Source organism: Thermobia domestica, chromosome 2 (assembly GCF_964235325.1).
Source record: "Thermobia domestica chromosome 2, izTheDome1.hap1.1, whole genome shotgun sequence".
Lineage (NCBI taxonomy): Eukaryota > Metazoa > Arthropoda > Insecta > Zygentoma > Lepismatidae > Thermobia > Thermobia domestica.
The window spans coordinates 388,510,035-388,534,299 of NC_137455.1; the positions used below are offsets into that span (position 1 = coordinate 388,510,035).

At 35.2% G+C, this 24,265-nt stretch overlaps 1 protein-coding gene across 2 annotated transcripts in view; it reads left to right on the top strand.

The window, feature by feature from the left end:
- The window catches only part of LOC145678911 (uncharacterized), a 240,151-nt gene extending 217,834 nt beyond the window's left edge, over positions 1-22,317 (top strand). Inside the window, exons 7-8 of one of the 2 annotated variants that reach the window (XM_081749518.1) lie at positions 11,579-11,813; positions 17,844-22,317. In XM_081749518.1, coding sequence (XP_081605644.1) covers positions 11,579-11,813; positions 17,844-17,967 — 359 coding nt within the window. In that variant the 3' untranslated portion in view covers positions 17,968-22,317. The remainder of the gene's footprint in view (positions 1-11,578; positions 11,814-17,843) is intronic. The other variant, XM_081749519.1, reaches the window with a different exon arrangement.
- Positions 22,318-24,265: the final 1,948 nt, after the last annotated feature.

Below are 24,265 nucleotides of genomic sequence, written 5' to 3' on the forward strand. Positions count from 1 at the left end.
GAGTACTAAAAAGACTGTACTAAAGCAAACTTTCAATAATAATAATAATAATCTACTGCGACATTTATCCTTTGTTGATATATTGAAGAAGGTCTAAAAGGAACATAAGTTGGAAAGTCTCACTAATGATTGACAAACTATTAATACACGGAAAGATGGCATTAGTTAAGGCGTTTATCCTGTACCTTTGGAAATTGTTCATAATTAAGGAAACCCTCCATTTAAGAAGGGCGCTTGCATGTATACACACACCTGTAAAGAAACAAACTTGGAAAACATAAAAGAAAATCACTTGTATTCCTGTACGCCACCCTTTCATCTTGGTGGGATTTACTAAGTTATGTGACACGTTTTGCAAATCCTTCTAAACGACGTGACATTAACATCTGTAGTCTTTCTGTTCTAATTTTTACTTGTTAATTTATATACATTTTATAAATTGTGGTGTTTTCTTTCCAACTCAACCTTTAGCGACAGTTTATTATTAATCTAATAAGACTGACACATATAACTTCCTTTTATATAATCTGATACTCTACTTTGAAAAAATCGGTTATCCTAATAGTAGTTTCAGATCGACTTAAAATGTTACGTAATTGATTTTTTCTATACTTTATAGTCTTTATGCATGTAATACCCTTTGCCCCTGTTAGGTTTTTCCCCCTTCCGTTTTTCTACCGACTAAATTCAGCGTGCATATATTAATAAAGCGTCATTATCAAAAGTATCCTATTTTTGATGGTGACTTTCCTGTTGCTACTCAGTTCCTTCCTCCCTTCAACAAATGTAATACATTTTTATATTTTTTCGTAAAGTGGACCACGAAAGCTGTTACATAAATAGTGGACTTCGTCAGGTCCCATCAGTTTTCTGGTAGCATTTATTCTACAATTTTTGTCACATTAAATTGTTATATAAAGTGTCCTTTGATATTTGATGTCAACACAATTTCAGGTAATATTTTCTTCTCGGACAAACCTCAGCACAATAATAATTGAGGATCATATCAATTCATACTTAATTTTATTAATAATATACTTTTGAAAGCATTGTGTTGTTCTAATGATCATACTGCAGTTTGATTTTAATGGATTTTCATTGGCCGTCAATATAAGTTTTAATTGTGTAAGATAAGTGAAGTTTTAACAATGTGTTACATTCTAATTTTCAACTTTCTTTTATTTTTGCAGAATAGGTTACGTTTAACAATGGTTGTACATATGTAAATAGTTGCATGAAAGTGCAAATATCTTATGGTGATAGACTTTTGCGGTGGTTGTATGTGTGTGAAGCTTTCTTCTGCTTTTATTGTGTGCAGTGTTGCAGTGTGATTCAACTTCAGTTAGAAAGAAACACTGAAGAAGTGAATAGTGATCGGAACTATCTTTCTTTTCCCATTTCGTAGAAATAGGAAAACAACATAAATTTGAAGCTACAATGTCACATTTCAAAATATTCTTACAACGAGAGATTTTGTTTACAGTAGGTTCATTATCACATCGTAAATACTGTCAATGTGAAAAAAATACACTCCCATAATTTAGTATTAACATATACTGAGTACTACTGTGAGTGGAAAGGTGCGTTTAGAAATCTTTATTAAGCAAATATAGTATTCATACATCAACTACAGAGTGTAGAAGTAGTATTGTTTTTTCTTTCTTCCAAATCGAGTCCATGTAGTTTTCAGCTGAATAACACGAACATTCGTCATCTACCGCCATACTCTTTATTTAAAAAAAAAAGCCACTTTTATTAAAAAACAGAGATGAAGCAGTGATGCTTTGCTATCTGTGAGTAGTATATCATTTCTCTATTGAGGTAGCTTCATAGTCAGAGGGATTCATTCCTTTGCGTTGTTAATCCAAACCCTAGTGGTTAAATGGTTAGCATTACCGTCTGTGGCACACGAGATTTGAGTTTGACCTCCGATGAGAAATCAAATGGTTTAGTCTAACGTTAAATTGCACTCCACACCCCATAAAAAGAGTCGAACTACGAACACACACAAAGCAGTTATTATCAAATAGAGTTTCTAGTTTGTGTGTCGTCTTCCACTTCGATATAATTATAATCTCCATCTCTTTTCGTTTTGCTGTTCTTTTCGTCTCTTTTTTTCTTTTCTTTCCTTTGTTCTTTACACATTAATGAGAACCGAAGAGCAGACTCTGACAGTAGGGACATTTCCTTTCTTTACGTTGCGTACACAAATTAAAGTGAAAACAAACAAAAGCCGACTACAGAAAGAACTAAAACGCAAGATGTTTGTGTACAAGGTGTCTACCAGTTAAGGAAAGTCAGGGAATTTCATTGTGTGTCAGGGAAAAATCTTTCTCAGGCAGTGAGGGGTAAAGGAATGCCACTAAAATAGTCATAAATTACAGGTAAATAAATTGGTTCGTTTGTATGTTTGCAGAATATTGTATAAGCATATAAACAGTGATGAAAACTTACAGTTCACTTTAAATATAAGTTATTTTTCGTGAGTTATACTTAAAAAAGAGTCAGGAAAATTATAATTTTGTCAGGGAAAGTCAGGGAATTCGATTATGCTTGCTTGGTAGACACCCTGGTATAGTGTTATCGTAGAGCGTTCAGATTTGTTCCATCTGCTTTTATTTAACAACAGCTTTCAAACGATATGCTACTCGACCCCCCTTTCCATTTGAAACTTTGAGTAGGACCCTAGAACAAATATTTTTACTTTCAGTCATTGTACTTTTGAAATGATGACACACATGTTTTCCTGTTTTGACATCTCTCTCACCGTTTCAGATTTATGGTGGTGGCCATAGACTTTACAGTGACATTTTTGCTGACATTTTGACCGGCCGCCATTTTGCACAGGATAACTTTACAGAGTCGAGACTTGTTCCGTCTTCTTTCATTTCCCAACATCTTTCCAACGATGTGCTTTGACCCCCTTACCGTTTGCTGTTTTTGAGTTGAACCCCGCCTGGGACCCTGTGGGTGGCCCTGGGACAACACTTTTTGTTTTGATACGTTGTAGTTTTAAAATAATCAAACCTGTGTTTTCCCATTTTGGCATCTGTCTCACCGTTTGCGATTTCTAGGGGTGGCAACGGTCTTTCTGGACACTCTGTATAGTCATATAACTCGCACAGTATACGCATTGGGAAAACTTTTATTACAGTTTCATACTAGGCGTCATTAGTGCCTTCGATTAGTGTATAAACCATCTTCTACTTTGATATATAATCCCCCTCTCTTCCCTTGTGAGAATTACTTCATCATAAGTTGGATTTATTTATGGATACTTGAAATAGCAGCATATTGCAAAGTGTACGAAGCTGTTGTGTCTTACGAGTAAAGTGTTGAATTTATTCTGACCATTTTCTAATGATCATGATTGATTCAATAGCTTTCTACATTTCGTTATCCTTAGGGGAAAAGGGCCCCTTAATCACCCTTAATCACATGTGTTACACGTAAACCTGTCTGTACATGGCGTTAACTGTTCCGTATCACTCTGGTGTTCTCTGAAGTCACTCTTTCCGACCCTAAGAGCGTTAGAGTAAACGAATGTTAAAGCTTACTATATAACCGAGTCGCTTCATATGGATCTATTTACTCTATTTCTACTTTTCTTCCGATAGCTTACATACTTATTTAAGTTTCAGTAGAGCGGTTTCAGATTTTTGACGGAAGTCTAATTGCTGAACATGTCTGTGCTCAGTTTGTGTTATAAGATAAAGCCATTCATAATTTCTTTCACACAGTATTAGCTAATTTGGAATACCCATTGCATTGTTCAAAGATTTGAGAAAATTAGCTTCTTAATTCTGTGTTGAGATACACTTTAGCTCACTTTAGACTAATCAGCACACAAATAATAAGTTTCTGTATATAGGAAAATACACTTAAAACTACCTCTTCATGCCCAAACCTTCGTTTTAAATATATTATGCAGATATAAATTTTATGATCATTAAAGAAAATGTTAATTTTTGCATATCCTAGTATCTCATCCGTCTTTGCTAGGTTCTATAGTGTTCTTGAATTCGCTTAAAGATTTATTTTCACCTTACTAGCCCTGAAAGAAAGCCTTTTTTATTTACTGTTCCGTACATTTCATTATGCTCCCATATTCCTAGACTAAACTGTCGTTTTTAGTTATTCGCTTCTTAGATTTTGAAATATTCTATTCTGAATGTATTTATTGGAAAATTTGATATTTTAAACTGAAACGTAAAGCCTCTTGCCGATCCAAGGGTGATACGAGATGAGAGGCTTTTTAAACCGAAGTTCGATTTTCGTCAGTCGCCTTTTAATATTATTATTTGCTAAGAATTTGCTTCTTGTGTATCATTCACCTACACGCATCTTACGCCGGAAACTACATTAAAATAAATTCATTAGTTGACACGATGTCTGCCTCTGATAGGAGAGTTCAAGGCAGGGGTAAGGAACCTGTGGCCTTCAGAGTCACAAAATGCGAACTCTGGGCCTGTTGTGAGAAACGCTAAATTATATAAGGAAAATTAAATATACGACAAATCAAGAATTCTTTGAGAATTCAGATCACATATGTGTACCTTATACTCCAATTGAAGTTCAAAATGTTTCACGCTAGAACATGATATCTCGATGCTGTCTTGACAAAAGTAATCTTAGAGAACTCATTTGGTGACCAGGGTGTCTACTGATACTGGAAATACTTGAAATACTGGAATTTAATTTTGATACTGGAAATACTGAAAATATATTGGAATTTTGATCCACATACTGGAAAAATTATGAAATATACAAATATTATCATTCTTTATAATCTACCCTGGATTTTTGAACTCCAAAAGCCCTTGGTAATAACAATCTTACATTATAACTAGAATAGAATAATACACAATTATTTAAACAAGTTATAATATAACTTAATAATACATTTATTATATACAAACACAAATAATGCTCTTGACTCACTGTATCAGGCGCAAACACCGTGCTTGTGGGTTTTCTCGGGGTTCTCCTGTTTCCTCCCACTTTCTTCATTGCACCATTTCACTCATTTCTCATAATCACCGTCTCCTTTAGCCTAACCAGCATAACCGTGGGACTAAAACTCAAAGATTTCATTTACTTTTTCACTGTATCAGTCCTCCGAACAGATTGTCTACGCGCCATAAAAGTCATGAATTGAGGTTGTTGGTCAAAGGAAGGTAGTGAAATTGAGCTTCAGATAATGAACAAAAGTGATTTTATAGAACTACAATACTTATGTAATACAATACAGTTAATAAAATAATAAATTGTGATTTTTCCTAATGATCCGGCGTTAAGACGTGACGCCATATCTCTTGGGGTTGCAGATAGTCACTGTCTTTCCCCTTTCTACTAATATTGTTTTCAGTTTCCGTTTTTATATTAATACCTCACGTATAATAACAACGGATGCATGATATTATATGCAATGCTTGAAGTACAGTATACAGGCTGCAAACTAGTCAGTAAAGTCAGTAAAAGTATGCCCAATGATGGGAAACTGAGGGCCAGTTTTAATGCTTGGTATGGATATGGCACATTGCTTGTGTAAAGATTTGAGCACTTTCATGAACAGCTACATATACTTAATAATTTGAATTTCAAAGACATCAAGGTTAACTAAATTTATTAAAAATAACATTAATTTGATGGTAAAACAATTATAAACCTGAAGTCATCAAGAGTATGTTTGTTCCTAAAGAACTTAAATCATTGTTTTAGGTACTGGAATTTTGCTGATAGTTATACTGAATATACTGCAATTTTGAAATCGAAACTCAGTAGATGACAGAAAGTAAATGAATCATAAATTTTCTTAACCTTTATCTGTTTGATATATCATAATGGTTTTCGTGTAAATTATTTATGTAACTAATAACTACAAAAATTAGGTCTATCCAAAAGTATCATACGTGGCCTCCTTGGGAAATGAGTATTGCCGTTGTGGCTTTTAAAAGAAAAAAGGTTCCTCAACCCTAGTTTTTAGGCATAGGGAAGCTTATTTGCTTAGTAATCGTTAATTGCTTCTACTCACTAAGATTTCTTAATAATCGTAGTTAATAGTCTAAAGAAAAGTTAGTTTAGACAAAGGGAAAAGAAAAGAAAAGCAATTAACTTGTTTAATCACGAGTAATAGATTACCTCTTAGAATGAAGTGATCTTTTCTCCAAGTTGAAAATAAACAAATTATTGTCTGACAGAATTGTACTGAAATAATACATGTTTGGGTTATTGCACAGGTGTTGGATGCTTTCGTAGCAAGTAAATATTCCTTTAAAATTTATTTCTCCTCTGCATGAACATTTGCTTGTAACCTCACATACATACGAAGGGGTGTTGAAGAGTTCTTGACTTTACCTAGAAAGAGGGATAAAAGTATTCAACATATTCTTCCCTGAAACTGATGTTGCCGCTTTTATAACCTTTTCAGATATAATTCCTTTGACTGGGCCTGAAACCAGGTATCACAAGCATGTTGAACGTCAGAAATACCCTCAAAATGATGTCGCTTGAGGCGTTTCTTCAAGCTTGAAAACAAATGATAATCAGAGGGAGTCAGGTCCGGTAAATAGAGGGGATGGTGGACTAATTGGAATTAGAGGGCATTTAATTTGGCAGCTACAACATGGGACGTGAGTTGGGCAGTTCACTTGTGCAAAAATAATAATTCTTTTGGACAGTTTTCCGCGGCGTTCCGAGGTAGGTAGTTCAGCAAACAGATTACCGTCTTGGTACCAGAAAATGAAGCCATGACCTTTTCTTTTCTGATGTCTGGATGCTCTTGGCCACGGAGACCCTGAGTGGCTCCACTCCACGGACTGATTCTTGGTCTCAGAATCATAACTATGGAGCCACGTTTCATCCAATTATCAATTAGGTCAGAAAAAATTTTGCACACTAACCTCACAAATGCCAAACTTTCCTTGGATGCTTTAACTCGTTTCTTCTTATCAGAGTTTAGGCATTTTGCGATTAAAACATGCACGTCACCGTGAGTTTTTATTTATTTATTTATTTATTTTTTGCTGCCATTTGCGTGTCCTCAAGGATCAGTTTCTAGACAGCATCACATGTTGCCGGGTCTGTTGAAGTTTGGAGAGCGACTGTCATCTTCAACGATGAAACGAGCCATCCTGGTTCTGATAGTGTTATAGGAATGACGACAATGTTTGCGACATTTCAGTGTAAATGTCCTTTGCATACTTTCCTTGGAAGTGACACTCAAAAGCTGAGATACTTGTGCCTCTACCATCACTGTTTCAAACCTGAAAGAAAATTAATTAATTACATTTGTGATTATTAGTTAGATTACATCATTACATATTAAGATAAGCTTTCGTAAGAACCTACACTCAAGGTTTAATGCGGGCGGGAGGGAGGAATTTTTGAGCACCCCGTCGTACATAGCTACAGCAGCATAAGCTTTTCAATTAATTAATTTCTTGAAATTCTTAACTTTTTTTTTTTTTTTTTTTTTTGTACGTGTTTCAAATGTACCACTAAACTTAAGTTAAATAACAATGAAAAAGATATACGTGACATGCAATGGAAATAAATGGACCACGTTGTCCTAAGAAGAAATGGGTATTAAATGATGATTAAATAAATAATAAATAAAAAAGGGGGTGACTTTTCAATCTAAATTTACATTCTAACATAAATAACATGTTTTATGTCAGAAAAATGTCATCCTAACTTCCTGAACTCAGTTCAACATGATAGAAGATTAAACAGACTCCCATCTAACCCTCCCCCCCAACGTAAAATTTACCATGACCATGATGGAGCTTATATAGATGGAATTTTGTTTACAGTAGAACTTACATGTGTTTGGTGTTTTAAATTGACAGAAAGTGACAATCAAATACCTATTTAAAGGGCAAGACTGTCACACACAGATTTTATGATGAAATTAAACCCTCTGTGGAAGTAATGGCTATCGTACAAGAGTTTGGGAAAGACAGTTGTGTTAGGGGAAAAGGTGACTCGGCTTAACAATTAAGATAACATAATTGAAAACAACCGTTACAACTTTGGCTGCGTAGCTGCTAAATAGTGTTTCCGCGTTTGACACAGCTGGTTCGGGTTCTGTTCCCGGTAGATGTTAATATGTTTCGGATCTCATGTTAAACTGTTTCAGGTGGTCACCTTTTCAGGTTTTTGAAAGGGTGCTAGAGCTCTAAACAAACCAAGTTTAATGATGACTTTAAGCAGGGGGGGGGGGTCTGAGTATGTGGAGTTACTAGTACACATGATTCCTTGCTTCATTTTAGAGGGAATGAAGAGAGAAGCGTTGGCGAGGGTAAATGATGTGGACATAACGAAGGCCATAAACATGTGAAGTGGATCCTTTCACACATTATAACCTTTCAAAAGTTATTTACCCCTTCCTCTCCCTTCTGAAAAGTTGATATAATATTTTCATTGTTTTGGAATTAACAGATCACCTTAAATCTAGTCCTGAAGCAGAAAGCGAAACATATTCTTCTCTTGGCTGAGAGTAATCCTGTTCTCAATTGCAGATGAGAATGAATTTATGACAAAAGTTCTTCCAACTTCTTATCCAAGAGGAAAGAACGATGAACCATTTCTCTTCAGGTAACTTTATCCCTTCAACTCTGGAAGAGTGATTTGAAATCGCAATCAATACTTGTACAGTGAGACGTGGAGAAGATTATATATTGCTGGAAGAAATAGGTGCCTCTGCAAGAAGGCTTCTAGAAGACATACCTTGATAAAGTTTCATGAATCAAGCTCAGTTCCTTTGGAAACATAATTTGTAGATAAACTCCTCATATTGCTGTTCCTTATACTAGCAACAGCGTTTTCATTAATAGGTTTGTAATCTATAAAAGAGGAAGTATAATTTCTATCTAGTCACGTATGTATTCATTTACTTCCAAATTTATTTAAGCACTTCATAGTTGTAAATGTAATTGGATGTTGCTCTTTCATTTGAGACTTGGTAATAGAATATCAGTGCCTTGTTATTGAATCTCTCTACCTGACTGAAAGAAACGAATTGCATTACTCTGCCACTAGCTTAGTGATTAGGCATCTGCCGTTTTGGTTGATGTATTCACCACAATTACGCAAGTTGGAAACTGGCGGAGTTTGAACGAAATTTCATTTCCTGAGAACTACAGATATACATATTGAACGATTTTTTCTATTTTTACGAGAATGGCATACCGCATTTTTGTCTTAATTTCGCTAATTGTTATTCAATCATTTGACAGCATCGGGAAAACGGTATGGCAAACCTCTTCTTTGTCTGGAAACGTGTAAATCACCGACGTAGATGCCTTCTTACCTGTTGCAATCATTTTTCCAGGATTTTTACATTATATCCAATTTTGAAACGCAGCTAGAACGAATCTGCCAGATCACCAATAGAGGGGCAAATGTTAATGCTGTCAACAAGAAACACTTCCAGACATTGGATTCTGTTATATTTGAATGTGAATATAGTAGGTACCTCAAGTGTAGATGTTGTATACTATTGTATCCGATAAATAGCAAGATCTAGAGGATACAAACATTCTTTTGTTGTACTGCCACTGTTAGATTAGGAGCAATGTAGTTCGATCTGTTGTTCACCATAGTGTCTCAATAACTAAACTTACATAGAGCCATGGTTCAGACGGGTAATTCTGAGATAGATCTACGATGCATTAACTACAGAATTTTGAAACGTAGAAAGGAGTTCTTCTAAAACGCAAGAACAAGGGGGAAGGCACACGATGAATCAGAGATACTCCGCTCACCTCTGAGACGAGGATCCCTGGTTCGATCCCAGTTATGTTAGTTTATGGTGGACAACATCGTAACCATAGATTTTTCTGGAGTTTTTCCGTTTCTTCCCACATTCCCACTCCACCAATTCTTCCATAATCATTCGCCTACAGAGTAAAACTAAACGATTTCATTTCCATTTTATTTCGCTCTCAAATTGAGCCATCATAATTTCCGTAACTCAATCACTCACTCTGTCAGCCCTTTTCCGTTCCTGTCGTTTGTCCATCTCTCCACTTGCTGCCACTTGTATATTTCTTACAAGTTGGTTGTTCCACATTGTGTTGGTCTTCCTCTTGGTCGTTTCTAATTCTTACTCCTTATTAGAACTAAGAACTAGATTTGTGAACTTGTCTGTCCGCTGCCGAGGCCTCGTTTTTTATCCACTACTGGCTTTGTAGCTTTTCCGTACTTCTTTAGGCCTTTAACCTTTCACAGAACCTGCCTCCAGATCAAGTACAACAGTAGCACCATGTGATGTTTCCTTTCCAGAGATCCACCATTGAAATACACTCAGCACGCTGTACTATTGCGTGAAAATTAAAAGAGATATTTTAGTATTGTTTCGCAATTCATAGACCCACTAGAATAAATAGTGTGCTGATTCATTTCGGGATTTACATAAATACTACGATCATTTGATGACATCAATAGAAAAATTGTCAATTAACGGTAACGATTCGTCATTTTTATCCTGAGTATACGAACAAAAATGCCAAAACCTGAAATAATAATAATAATAGAAATGTACATATTTCCAAATTAGAAACTTCACTATGTTAACATCAGTTCAAAAGTGAACATAATCCTCATGTATAAGCTCTCCTAACGTTATTAATGAATCGTTCCGTTGGCTTTGCACTCCTTACAGAGTCACGTCTTCATAATCTTTTGGCTGTATGGTTATATCAAGGAATTTAATATAAATATAGCGGAAACTTCTCACCTCCGCCGACGGTGAATTAAAGGAACAGCAAATGTTGTACTGAATAAGCCCGCACCCAAAGTAGAGTCAGAAGTTGTAATTTTAAACAATATTATAGATTTCTTCCCCGATCGGGTTAGTGACCTGCTTTCCCATTTTCGGATGGCAAAGGATAGGTAGGACAAGGGAGTTCAGGTGACTAGGATTGACAAACTTCATTTTTTTAAAAATATTACATATTTGTGTTAATTGCTTGAAATAGATAATATAGTAAAGTTCCGGAACTACTATTAAACATCTTGTACAATATTTCGTTGTTCTGCTGGCTCTTTATTACATGATCTTCTTCCAAAACTTGATGCACTACAGTCTCTCTTTAAGAGGAGGGGGGTTCAAAAGTGAAGGAGTATCATAATGCAAAGTGTGCCATTGAAATTTTAGAAGTGGCTGAAAAATGAGCAGTTTAACTTAAGTAACAATTTGAAGTTTTGTAAAAAGTTGGTAATTTATACAAGAACAACGCTTTTAATCAAGGCTGGATGATGAGATGGTGGTGGTTGTAGTATTAGAGGCCTTACTCATGAAAAAGTGTAAAAGTAGACATTGATTTTCTGGGGCTACATGTCGGGAATGCATCGTGGACCTTTGGGAAGATGGGACTCATGTAAGATACTTTCCTGCGGCATTCTGCATACTTTGAGGCAGTCTATATGTTATCTAAATTACTAAATGAAAAAAGTAGATTTGGTACGTTTATCACACATACAAACAAAGGTTCTCTCATTCTTTCCATCAACTGGAGAAAAGGTGGTGTTGGTTTCGCTGTAGAGAAGTGGTGAATTATTTTCTTTCCTTTAGAGGAAGAAACTCAGAGAGAGCCTCGAGCGTTTGCCGTGGGAGATATTGTATGGGGCCCAGTCCGTGGTTTTCCTTCGTGGCCAGGAAAACTGGTTATGGAGGACGAAGACGCCGATGGAAGAGTGTGGGTTCGCTGGTTTGGTGACCATATTGTGACGCCGGTGGAGCCTGAAAGGTTGAAGACTCTTTCGGAGGGATTGGAAGCCCACCATCGAGCCAGAAAGAAGTTTCGAAAGTGAGTCACGGTGGCTGGCGTTTATCACTCTGTTCAAACTTATTTCTTTAATTTCCTAAATGCAACTATTCATTCATGCACTGTACTGCTTTAAGAAGTAAATAATTTTATTGAGTTACAGCACACCGGTCTTTAAATGTTACTGTTTTATTATAAGATATTGAATGTAAGGTTATATCAGGGCTCATAGCGAGTCACTTTTTTTTAAAACTATAAGTTACTTTTTTTCAAGTTGGTCACTAAAAATTACTTTTTTTAAAAATTTGTCACTAAAAGCTACTTTTTTAGGAGGTAAAGTGACTTTTTCGTGTGATTTATGTTTTGCATTGGCAGTTTTCTAAAAATAAATGGAAAAAGGCAGAAACTTGTTACTCATTACTCTTCTGAAAGCTTCAGTACTAGCTGCCACATGTGAAACAGTCAGCTTTATTCTCACTTCAGCTTTTATTCTTTCTAAAGCACAGTGGATGGTTGGTGGATGCATAAGCTCTCAAGGTGGGGTTGAGAACCCTTCTGTCTATTGTTTCTTCTACCATAATAGTCTTTTAGTTTTCTCTCGTAATAGTTAACGCTCCGCTCAACGTTGTATGCGTGTGTTTGTTGAGTTGATTTTGAGTTTAACGTCCTGTTCAGCAGCGAGGCTATATGAGACGTGGACCTACTGATTAACGTGGAATCCGAACCACATAAGCTCCCGCCGGGAATCGAACCCGGGTCTCCTACGCCAAAGGCTCGTACGCTTACCGCTTAGCCACGGATGATCTCTGTGTGTGTTTGTGTGGATCATCATGTTCGTCTTGTGTTATGCGTCTTTTATGTTATTCGTAAAAGTAGGTGATGAATTTGAATATTTCATGGCTTTGAGAACGCTCAATGCTAAGTTAAATATAATGTCTGGGATGAAGAAATTCGGAAATAGGCCAGAACTGGTTCTACTTACACAGAAGCTTCTTACATCTGCTAAGTGCTTAGAAAACCTAAGAGAGGGGGAAGCTCAAAAAGAAGTAGTAAAGAAGAAAAGATGAAACAAAACAACAAACAGAGAGAGAGATGATGAAGAAATTGACAAAGGAGTGAGATTTTGGTCACTTTTTCGTGTGCTTTTGATCACTTGTCAACTGTTTACAAGAGACCAAACCACTATGAGCTCTGTTATATGTTTAATATCCTTCCGAAGAAAGAATGTTGTTTATGTGAATCGGATCTAGATAATTTAACACATGTGATGTGTGGGAAACCCCAGTCTCGAAGAAAGAAAAAAAAAAAAAACATATTTCAAAATATTAACATCACTATGTAACAAACAACTCACTGTGTGAATGAATAATTAATTTTCACATTGATACACACTATTTCCTTAAATAAAAATAGTTTTGCTGTAAAATGGAAGTCATCGTGTTTATTATACATCATTATACAGATGTCCCAAAAGTAATGGCGAAAAATGAGACCACAGATTCCTGGCACCAAAACAAGAAAAACTGTTTATATGACGGAAAACATAATTCGGAAGTGGACAGGGGCAGAGCTAGACAGCTTCCAATATTGGGGGGGGGGGAGGAGCTTCACGCTTAGGGAGTGGAACTAGCCGATTTGCAAAACCGCATTGAAGATGCGTGTGTGCAGTAAGGCAACACACCGAGGGTGATGGAATGCATTCGAAACTCACAATTAAAACGTTGCATAGACGTTGGAAGACACCACTTCGAACATCTTCTGTAGATACGTTTATTATTAGCGCGTATAACTTAGTAGTTTGTAGTGCTACTCTATGTAAGATACTAAGTTACAAATGCAGTACATGACACGACTAGTTACACTTGTCTTATTTCTGCTCTATCTCTGCAAGTTTCTATCTGGTATACTACTTTCCCTGAGATTATGCAACCATGCTCTTTGTTTTGACTCCTATTGTACATGTGCGTGCAATTGTGCCATGGATATCAACTATTTTCTGTAAGATATTGAGCGTAATACCTTAGCTGATATTGAGCATAATACGCTTATCCACACGAGCACTGTTCACGTCAGTGGCTGAAGTACTGAGTCCACCACAGTGTCCAGAGTTGTTATTAACTTTTGTTCCCTCACCAATTTGATTCTGAGCCCTTCACACTTCTGCAGCAACCGATCCAAACAACAACTGTAGTGGAGGAAGAAGTTCAGGGAGATAAGATAACCTGTTTAGTGCGGAGAAGTGACGTTTGCTGTCCTACTTTCTCAGCTACTACTGTGATGATTGATGCTTTGAGTGACAGGCTTTTGGAAACCAGTAACTGTTGACGGACAACTTTACTTGTTGATTCCTACCACTAATTGGTCTTTGATCCAACGATTCTTCAAAATTGCAGCATGACACTTTACCACGTAACGCTTACACAAACTGCACGACTTGCTGAAGTAGTTGCTTCTTCAGGTGGCATTATATTGCTTCGACAGTCTATTTTTCATCATGAGAAAATTCCCTAAATGAAGAAGACTAATTGGATAGTCAAGAATTACATTTCTCCAGATTGTTATTTATTTTCTAGCAATAAACTTCACATGCGCGTATGTATAGTCACTGGAGACTTTGTCTGATATCATTGATACCCTCACTTTATTTATTTATTTATTTATTTATTTATTTTTTCTTGTCGTTCAAACTGTTCGTTCTTATTCCAGTACTCATTTGAAACAAAGACTCTTGGTCTTGGTGTTCATACCCTCATTCCATGCTTGCATTAAAGAGCATTATAATAGGTTAAAGATAACATTGGCAGTGAATGTTGCATATAGGTCTGTAACAAATGCAAAAGTCTGACTAGTTTTTTTATTTCTCAATTTTTATGCTAATATTTATCAATTTATCATCCATTTTTAGACTTCCAAACTATGCTTTCCATAAATGTTGGAACTATTTGTTCGTCCGTCTGTCGACAGTTATCAAAGCAAAAACTGTAAGATACATCGAGATGCAATGTTCCAAGGATAGGCTCCGTCTCTTTTCCTTACACTTTCAACACCGGAAGTAGTACTAATTTAACATTAACTTAGGTTAGGTGTTTTTGCAATTGATTGAGATCTCAAAGAATAGTTCCACCTTCTCCATTAATTCTCTATTCAAACCGGAAGTGGTTAAAATTAACCATTTCCGATTTCAACATACAGCGCCATAGAACAAAAACGGCAATGCGAGAACCTGTTTCCTACAGTCTATTTAGAGTGTCAAGAGAATATGCCATCACAACCCACAGCTCTCTACCAAAAGCAGAAGTTGTTGGAATTTACTACTACTTTTCCACAGATTAAAAAGGGTAAAATATAGCGACATGCAGTTTTTTGCAATCGATTAACTTCCCAGGAGTAGGTTCCATGTCCTTCGTTAATCAGCTATTCAAACCGGCACTGGTTCATATTAACGATTTCTGGTTTCAACTTTTATCACTATATAACAAACGCATTAAGGCATAGCGAGCAATACCTTTTTGATATGGATTTAGCGTCCAAGAAACAGGTTCTATATTTGATGTTATTCTTCAATTGCAACCAGTAGTTATGGATGTAGTACTTGCAAGTTCGAGTATTGAATCTCCATACTTTGGAAGTCTACCGTCACATGAAACGAAACTCACTTTTTCTTAAAGTCAAGATCTACTTTGATACTTTTAATTGTTCAAGAAATGAATATATTCGGAAATTCATGAGACCGATTCGTGTATCTGTGTGTGTGTAACTAAATTCGTAGAGATATTACGAATAATTCTGAAAGTCTCTTGCTGATACTTTTTCATTTACACCAAATATTAGATAATGGAAACTTTTAATAAATACGTTCCTAAAAAGTAGGATTAAAAGGCAACGGGACATTTATTGCCTCATTGTCTGTTAGTCAATTTCTAAACCACATTATTTATATATGCCTCGAAAACTAATTCAGGTAATGGTTGGGATTCGGCTTCAGACAGTAAGCCCCGTTCAAAGTATTTATCAGTGTCAAGTGCGTGAAATTATTTCTAGTCTCTTTTGATGATATTCTGTAGAATATCAGTTCCAAAGCAATTGTTAATTGAAGTACTTAAGTTTTATTTCGCATACAATATATTTAGCCTAGATTTCCATTCAATATTTTGCGAATTTGTAGTTCGTCTACTTTCACTGACGATGGTGTGCCGCTACGCATATTTTTCTGTACTTGAAATGAATTAATTTAAAGGCACTATAATCGGTATCACTCGCAGTTTTGCCCATTCTCCACACACTCATCGATAAGTATTAATATCTGACACAATTAGAAATTAATGTATGTGCATGATTTGAGAGGAAATATTCTGCTGTTAAAAACAGAAATAAAAAGACTCTTCTGTCGAATTAACATGCAAAAAAGCTTACTTTTTTATAGGCTCCATAGACATTTTTATCATTCATAATGAAGTTGGAACTTGTCATATTTATTTCTGTTAAGGTTTTACGACTGATAACGTGATGCCCTAAAAATTGTTCATTTTAAACTATACCGGTATCAGTTTTGTGGGTAACTCATAACACTTCCATCCTTCAGTTATCATTAAACCTAGGAATACCAAGGAGAGAGACCCACAAATATATTTATTACATTTTTTAACATGTCTAATTGGATTTAAAAAAAAAATCTGAAAACAATTGATATAGTCAAACTTGACCCATTCATCATAAAACGTACTTGCTTAGTTTTTAGTGTTCTATTTATAAATAAAGAAAGCGTTGTGGGCCTCAGAGAACCCCCTTCCTTGGTACTACTAAGGGGCTATTCACTGCATATCTTAACTGTTTCCAGTGTTTTGGTTGTTTATTTTCTTTTCTTTTCAAACAATTTTGTTATTACAACATGCAGGGGCATTCTGAACTATTATTCTGATAAAGGGTTGGCAATTACACATTATAAATATTTAGTATTTTTTCTGATTTATTTTCTTGGTACCTAAATATTTTATTTTCTATTAATTTATTCCTTCAAACCTGCTAACACCTAAATATGTTACTTTATATATATTTATGGGAAGAATGCAATTCTGCTGTTATCAAGTAGTTTTGATCGTAGAATTTACGAGTAGCAGCCTGAAACACTGACTGAAGACGCATATTTGATAGGAAATTGCCTGTTTGTTATTCTGTGACTGTATGTGGGAATATGCAGCGTGCTCTTCGTCAAAGTTCTATTGAGAAAGAAAGAACTATTAACGAATCTGACATAGAAGGTAGTGATGTCGAAGATAGCGGAGCGAGTTTAAATAAACCTGTCAGATTTTAATGCAGAAGACAGTAATTTGAACATTTTATTTGATAATGCAAATGGAACAAATGGAAACAGTGGTACATTTGTTGCAGTGAATACCTTGTAATATTCATGATGCTGTAGTGGTGTTAGTTTGCAAAATTGACAGACAAATGGTAGCTCGTTTGCTTACTCTTTACATGTGCATTCTATAGATGCAAAAACTTGACGTCGCGCTAATAGAAAAATTGTAACTTTATGTTCGATTTGGCAACACTGCTTCTCTCGTGACATCCCCTGTAGTGCCTGATGAAGATTCCTCACATTATCTTTTCGCGGAAACAAAATTTAAAATAATTTCGCTATTCCAAGTACAACGTTAAAAAAAAAAAAAAAGTTAACCCTGAATTCATTGCAATACCTAAATATACCCCACTCTACCGTACCACCACTGAAATGCGGTTAGAAGCCGCCTTTGTACACATACTATCCCAGGTTCATATCAGACAAGATAAATAATTTTCCGTGAGAAATATTGACCTTTATGTTGTTGGTCTCAGAGCCTCTTCCCCCCCTCCCCCTCCCGTTGGTGTTTCATGTAACCCAAAAATACCTTGGTGTTCCTAGGGTTAAATCTTTCAACTGAAAAATAAAAAGCTTACTATTCATCATCGATTGAAAGAAAATTTAAAACAAATTTAATCGGGTATATTTGTTTAATATCATTATTACGGAATGTGTTTCTGCATCGCCAACATAAAATTTGTGTAAAAGCGACTTTTTTCCTTTTCTTTCAGAGGTCGTAAAATGAACACCCGTCTGGAGAATGCAATTCAAGAAGCAATGATGGAGTTGGATAAGATGGCGGGACTTGAGATGTTGAATAGTCCAGAGCCAGTTCGACAGAGGCAAAATCGATGACCCCTCGCTTCGCTCCAAGGGCTTCCAGAGAGGGTGCTGGCACTCAGCAGGCAATGGCTTCGAGTGGTAAGGCTGCAGAGAAGAGCGTTCGGAAGTAATAATATTAACTCTTGGGCTTTCAGAACTGGTGTAGAGTGTAAGCGACGCAGCTTCAACTACTACTGCACCATCCTTGTTTCTAGTCATTATTTGTAAAAATAAAAAGAAATACGGATAGTATATTATATATAAAGTAAATAAATAAATAAATAAATATATATATATATTAAAATATAAATCTATCTATCTATATATATTGTAATACAGACAATAAATTTTAATGTTTATTTTGAAGAAAAATACAAAATGTAACATTAAAAAAATACCCAGCTTTTATTGCCATAATATTTACTGTCAACTTTCCGACTTGAATTTTTTAATAGAGCCTCTTGATTTGCCATGCAGTGTAGTTCATTTTCTTCTTTGGTGTTCCTCTAGCATTTCTAGTTATCGGCCACTGATATTTTTTAGTTTCAAAGTAATAGTTACGAAAAATGCGCCTAACTTTCACTGGCATAATTAAACTAAGATGGAAATTTAAATTGAATCGTAAAGCAAGTGAAAGAGAAGATAAGATCTAACAAGATATTTTAGTGACTAATCAAATTTGATGTTCTAACACCTGTTTTCTCAAAAATATTTTGGTTTTCAGTACTTACTTGTTGGCATTGTTCAAAATTGTAAGGGGCATTGTGCCACTCCACTTGTATTATAACTATTAATCATTTTATTTGGAAAATTGCCTTCATACGTTAGAGATCGAATGTTCTTTCTTGTTAAGGATAATAATTTTATTATTGGTTCTATCTGTGCCCGGTGACTGAATCAGTCTGCATGTTAAAATATTTATCTGAGTATTCAGTGTGTTGTGAAGAAGTCTCAACTGAACTTCGTGTATATGACTTTGTTTGCTTCCAGTGAGTGGGGTTCTTGTAGAGACTTTATCGCTAAGAAAATGGAAAGGCAATTACTAGCACAAACCGTGTTTGTGTCTTGCAATGATTGGTTCATAAACACGTAATTGCTTCCATTACGTTGTTCAAAAGTGGCTTCTTTGTCATATAAAAGGCAGAAGTTGTTGATTAACTCGTACTACTTTGCACAGCCCTTCAGCTTGGTAACTGAGTGCACATAGTGTAACAAATGCTTGTGCTTCTGAATAATGTATCGATGTAACCAACATAGCTTGTATTCGTTGACTATCTGTTGACCGTGTACTCCAGGTCACAAAAATACCGAGATTAACCAGTGGATGTCTTCAGTTGTTGTAAGTTTCCATGTCTTCTTCGTTGTTAATCGTTTACTGCGTTTGACTCTAGTCTTAAGTGATTCAGTTGAACTCAGGGGACAATGGAACTCGCTTGTAATTGTGATTTTTTTTTTTTTTTTATTTATTTGAGTTCCCGTATTTTCACTCGGAAAGCCACTGCGAAACTCCAATTTGAGTTCTTATAAGTTACCGTAAAAACTTTTTTTTTTTTTTTCTCAGTTCGAATTTGTCTCTAAGCTGTAGGTTGAACACGATGAAATCCCAATACACGGTTCATCAGATATGTACCATCGCTGTTGAAATAAGTGTTTTAATGCATACAGGAAGGGGTAATCGTTTGAGTTTGAATAGTTAATGAGAAACCCCATGAACTGGAAGCAATTTGTATAGTAGTTTCCTTTTAATCATTCTTGGTTAAGTCCCAGTGTTAAGGCTATGTACACCGTTCATATATAAAAGTGAGACCCTGTACAAAGTAATGGAATGTCTGTGTTGACGAAGGAGTGTTTGTTATATTGATTGTTGTATTTGTCCCAGTGAGCAGATGTGTTGTGGCCGTGCTGAATATAATTCAGCCTTGTTTTATTTAAATTATTAATAATCAAGTTGTCTTGCCTATTTAGTACATCGGTGTTTTGTTTGAAAGGTATCAAAGGAATGAGGAAATGAATCTCTGCTTTAATCAAATAATCTCAGGCTATTAACATGCATACCTAGCAAAAATGGCAGCAAATCTAATATAACTTCTACAAAATAATAACAAACAACAGTAAGCAAACGAAAGAGCTATAATATCTTACGATGAGGGAGTGAGTCACAAAGAAATAACTTTTGTCAAATGTCGCCACCATGGAGTTATGAAATGACAATAAATATGTTCCTTACGTATGCAAAGGTATTTCGAAGCGTGTGTTCCAAACGAAAGACAGTTCTGTAAATTATTTCAAATGTGCTTGATACGCATTGGAACGAACAGAATGCATTCATAATCAAATATTGATTTTACTTTTAAGTATTTAATTTTTGTAGTTATTGCTAAATTTTTTATGTTTTAAATCCGCGTCTATTATTGACTTATCAGAACTCCGAATTAATTACATTGATTTTTTATTGAAACAGAAGAGATGTTTTTTTAACTGGAAATTCATTACATGCAAGTAGTTTTCTTAATAAAGAGAACAAATCTCTATCACTAATTAAAACTATTACCTCCAGAGAATAGAATAGTTAAGGCCTGATACTTCAATACTTAAAGAATAATGTATATGAAGTTCTGTAAGTTTCAGTAAGCATTTAATTTATTTTCTAAGAAAGCAATTAAGCCCTTAGGAAACTAAAGTATTCAAGCAGAGTAAGTTTCTCTTAATATTGAGAGATGCGTTGCTCTTGTACGACACTTAAAAAAGCCATTTGCTTCATATACTCAATAGTTCCACATTAGATAAGAACTTCATTGAAGGCATATTCGTATGAAGAGCTTTAAAACATTGTCTAATAGATGAGAAATTGAAGGAAAAATAATCTATAATAATATTTCTCATTTGGATTTAATTAATGTCAGACACGTAACATATAACCTCATTCCTTTGTTGTATCAGGAGCTATAAATTTATATGCAATAAAATTGGTATTGATGTATATAATGAACAAAGGTTAGTCACGCCAAATGCACAGAATGCAATGAATTAGACAGGGAAGCATTGCCGTCCAGTAGAAAACCCTTGAACTGAGCTTAATGTGCATTCTTTCTTCTTTGTTTCTTTTTACTTTTGTTTATGTTGTTTTCAACCATTTCAGCTGTAAATTTTTAAATGACAACTGAAACCATACTCTTTTTGCGACTATTATTGAGTGATATTTATTAGTGCCATGGTGCATCTGGGTATTAGAGGAAAGGAAAACAAAAATCAAAGTTGTTTGGAGTACCTGGAAGGACTCAGGAAGTTGTTATTCCAGTGAAGAGAAGTCGGTTGATTGAAATGCTTTTGTACAAAGATTATTTACATCCCATGCAAAATTCAAAATTTAAATAAATCTCTGATGTCAGCTAATTCGTTTGTTAATTATTAATTTTTCTACGCATTGCTTTTTACGTAAGTTTCGTTAAGGCTTTTGTATCAGCTGTTTCACTGTTTAACTTTTTTGTTTCTGTTTTAAATGTTTTGGTCCTTCAAACGATTCGACTTGTGCCTTGAGCTAAAAGTATGTAGGCCGTCACTTTACTTCAAATATATCTTTTATGATAAAATGGTGTTAAAGCAGACAGATTTCAGGGATTTTGTTTCCAAGTGAAGCCAAAGTTCCCTTCATTGTGGCGAAGCAACTTAATACAATAAGCATTTTAATCAACGTACTTCTTACATAATTACGAAAACCGGTGAATTCCTTAGTTAGAATTATAATGCCAAACATTGATCTAGATAATGTAAATTTTTCTACATCAACAAAATAAATGTCTTCAGGAAAGCATAGCAAGTATATATATTAATAGATAATTTGATTTCTTATTAAAGAATTACTGTTAGAAAGCATGTAGCCATTTCAGCTGTACTGGAACCATACTGTTTTCCAAGAAATAATTGTGTTCGTTTTTGTTTATTTAAGGATATGTTACTAAAAGAGTTATCATATTTGGAAAAATGAAGACCATGAATGTCTATGGATTTTTAGAAAGTCCTTAAATTAATGATGAAAAATTGGTGGAGAGGGATTGTTAGGTTGAAAGAAATCTGCCACTGTGATGTTCTGTGAACTGTTTTGAAATATTGTAAATTATTTTATAAGTTACCAAAGACAACAGAACATGTACAGATTGGCAGATTGGTTGCTGGCGTGACTTTTGGCCATTTTTGTTGGCCCCGCATTACGAAGAATAAGAATTAATCTTGTTAACCAGTGTGTATGTCTTGACGAATGTAGGCTTTGTTTCTTTCTCTTTTTGTATACCAAGTTTAGTGAGAGTAAACTTTGCCTTACAAGTTGGGGCGACACTTATTGTAAACTATCATCTTTGTCGTTTCTATAAATTATGTTACAATGAATTCCCGTTTTTCTCTTCTTATGACGATCCCCTGTAGAATGTGAAGCTGTTCTTGTTCATGAGATATAGTTGTCGTTCGCAGAGAGCTTTGTATCATAAACCAGTGTTCATATGTTGGTTTTTTGTGACCAGTTTTAAAGGAAGAAACCTGTATGTATTATAAAAGTTAATAGATATATATATATAAATATATGAAAGAAATGTAAAGTGATGAGCCAAGAAAATATACATCTAAAAGATGTCGCAGTTAGGACAAGAGTCCTTCTTGCAGCTGTAAATTAACAAGATGCTTTATTGATATATATATATAAATATTATATATATATATATATTCTCACAAGAATCAGTGTGTTATTATTTTCCCATTTACTTCGATCGTTTATCAATAGGAAAATACTTCATTCTCCGTGGTTTATTCGCATGTGGGAACTTTCTTTATTAGATTCTCACTCTTATTCCTCCTTACTGTTCGAGATAGGAAAACTTCACAATATATCGAGATACCGTAAAACGGGTTACTTTGGTAAAAGTTCTAGTATAATTAGAACATTATGAAAAAAAGCAAAATGCCCGAAATTTTGATCCGAAACTGGCTGAGCACAATAGGATCGACCTTCCGCTTTATAAATATGAGCAAAATGTTACTATCCGCCGCACATTGTGTCTCCCAATGTTACCTCATTAACTGGGACAAGTAATACTTTGAAGGACATTGAAATCTACCGGTATTAGGCTTCAAAAGAATATGTTTATTCGTAATTATATATTCAACAATCCTGTTGAACGTAATTTGAAGATTTTTAAATTTGAGCATATTTATTTGACAAATATGAAAGAACATAAAATAACTCCTCTCGGATAAATTAACGATTGAAACTACGAAAGTTTAATGAAGCAATAAAAAGATAATGGTAATGCATATGAAATAAACGTGGACATAGAGTAGAGTAAGGAGGTAAGTATTCCTCATACGATACCAGCTTGTTCACACTGAAGATTCTTTGGCGATCTCTTATATAAAGATTTCTTATTAAAACATCTTAACTGGTGTAGTTTTAGACGTCATCATTTTAAAATTATTGCATTTTTGAATAGTGCTGAACAAGAGAAGCGTTCATAGTCTTTTGAGTAATTCGTCCGGGATATAACTCACCTTTATAATTAGGAGCATGAATTGGCCCTGCCCTTTCTAGGATTGCCTGAAATTGCAGGAGTCTTCATGTCTTCATTAGAATCAATATCCTTGTTCTTGAGGGATCCAAGGGGACTCATGAGATTTTGTGCATAGGGAACTACTGAGCACGATAACGAATTGTCATTGGTTTCTGTTTTAGTTTGTCTTTTTCTCCCCTAATCTATCAGAAGTAGCTCACCGTGCAGTAAATGCGGACTGTACTGATACTTGACCACTGCTGGAGGCCTCGCCAATCGCCAGAGGAGATGCTTCGTCCAGCAGGAACATTTTTCTTTTGGGTATTTCGTTGAGGTTGTCACTACAGTTTTTTGAGAGATGTTGCAAGAAGGTTTCACCATCATGAGTGCTGGCAGCCTATCAAGCACTATGTGATGAATGTCACCAAGTTACCATGTCAGTTCACTACCACAACACTATTTTCTGATACATACCCACGTTATGGAATAAGGTATTCAGTATTCATTTTAGGTACCAGTTTTCCAAACATCAGTTCTACTTTCTGCATACTTCTCAACAATAGGTTCTACATTACCTGTGCACAACACATTTCAGACTGCTGTGCTCCAACAAGGCACTCCAGTGATTTCGAAAGTTGCCATTATAGAAACCAGCGAACCACGGAATTCCGCTTTTGGCATTAACAGGCTCAAATCACGCTCAAAATGCATAAAGTGTGTGTGTGTGCCAAAGTTACCCCGGCAGTCCAAAAGTAACCCCGTTTTATGGTACGTATGGGCAAAACTCAATATTTTGG